At 53.4% G+C, this 814-nt stretch overlaps 1 protein-coding gene across 1 annotated transcript in view; it reads right to left on the reverse strand.

Annotated features, from left to right (window-relative positions):
- Positions 1 to 406, reverse strand: part of LOC119592953 — a 12,973-nt gene extending 12,567 nt beyond the window's left edge. The window contains exon 1 of the mRNA XM_037941845.1: positions 6 to 406. Coding sequence (XP_037797773.1) covers positions 6 to 399 — 394 coding nt within the window. The 5' untranslated portion in view covers positions 400 to 406. The remainder of the gene's footprint in view (positions 1 to 5) is intronic.
- Between the last annotated feature and the right edge of the window lie 408 nt (positions 407 to 814).

The following is an 814-nucleotide window of genomic DNA, read 5'->3' on the forward strand; positions in this document are numbered from 1 at the left end:
CGTGGGCGTGCCGTAATGACTCAGCTCCAGGAACACCGTGGGGTTCTGTCCCGGCTCCATGAGGCTGATGTACATTGTGTTGGATCCTTCCCACTGAGAACGGAGGAAGAACTTGAAGACGGTGGTGGCGCCGAAGGGGGCGCGCACGTAAGGAGTGTAGAGTTCGTCGCTGTTGTTGGGTTCGTCCATGACAGCGAAGCCGTTGTCCAAGGATCCGGCGGGGAGCGTATTGTTCAGGTGCGCGCGGTCCGTCCACCGCCAGGAGCCTCGGTACGACGACCAACCCTCCATGTCGTTCGTGAAGTCGAAGACGAAGGACTGGGGTCCGGACATGGCTGCCCGGCCGAGGCGGGCGAGGCCGAGGACGAGGAGGACGTTGACCAGTATGCTCCGCGCCATCTTGAGGTCGAGGGGCAGGTGAGGGAGGCGCCAACACGCCTCGGCCTTTATACGCCTCCCTTTATCTATTGACGTCATTCAGAGGCGCAAACATGGGTCTCAAACCGTAATCCGAAAGTGACTCCGCTGCGTGAGACGTATGCGTGAAATTCCCATTCTCTGAAAGGCTACCCTGGTCGCGTGAAGTGCGCGTCATTCCGGCAGAGGCAAGCGCTGCATTTGCTATTTACCCACGGTCTGCTTCACGCCCAGCAAACACTGATGTTTACCTTTGAAAGAACGCATCTCTTTCAAAATCGTAACTACCTTTTTAGATACGAGAGATACTATTTTATGTTTGTAGGCTTATTTTTTAACCCATTTTATAAGAATATTACATTTACCATAGATTTATAAAATTATAAGCCAATCTGTC

This window comes from Penaeus monodon, chromosome 31 (genome assembly GCF_015228065.2).
Source record: "Penaeus monodon isolate SGIC_2016 chromosome 31, NSTDA_Pmon_1, whole genome shotgun sequence".
Lineage (NCBI taxonomy): Eukaryota > Metazoa > Arthropoda > Malacostraca > Decapoda > Penaeidae > Penaeus > Penaeus monodon.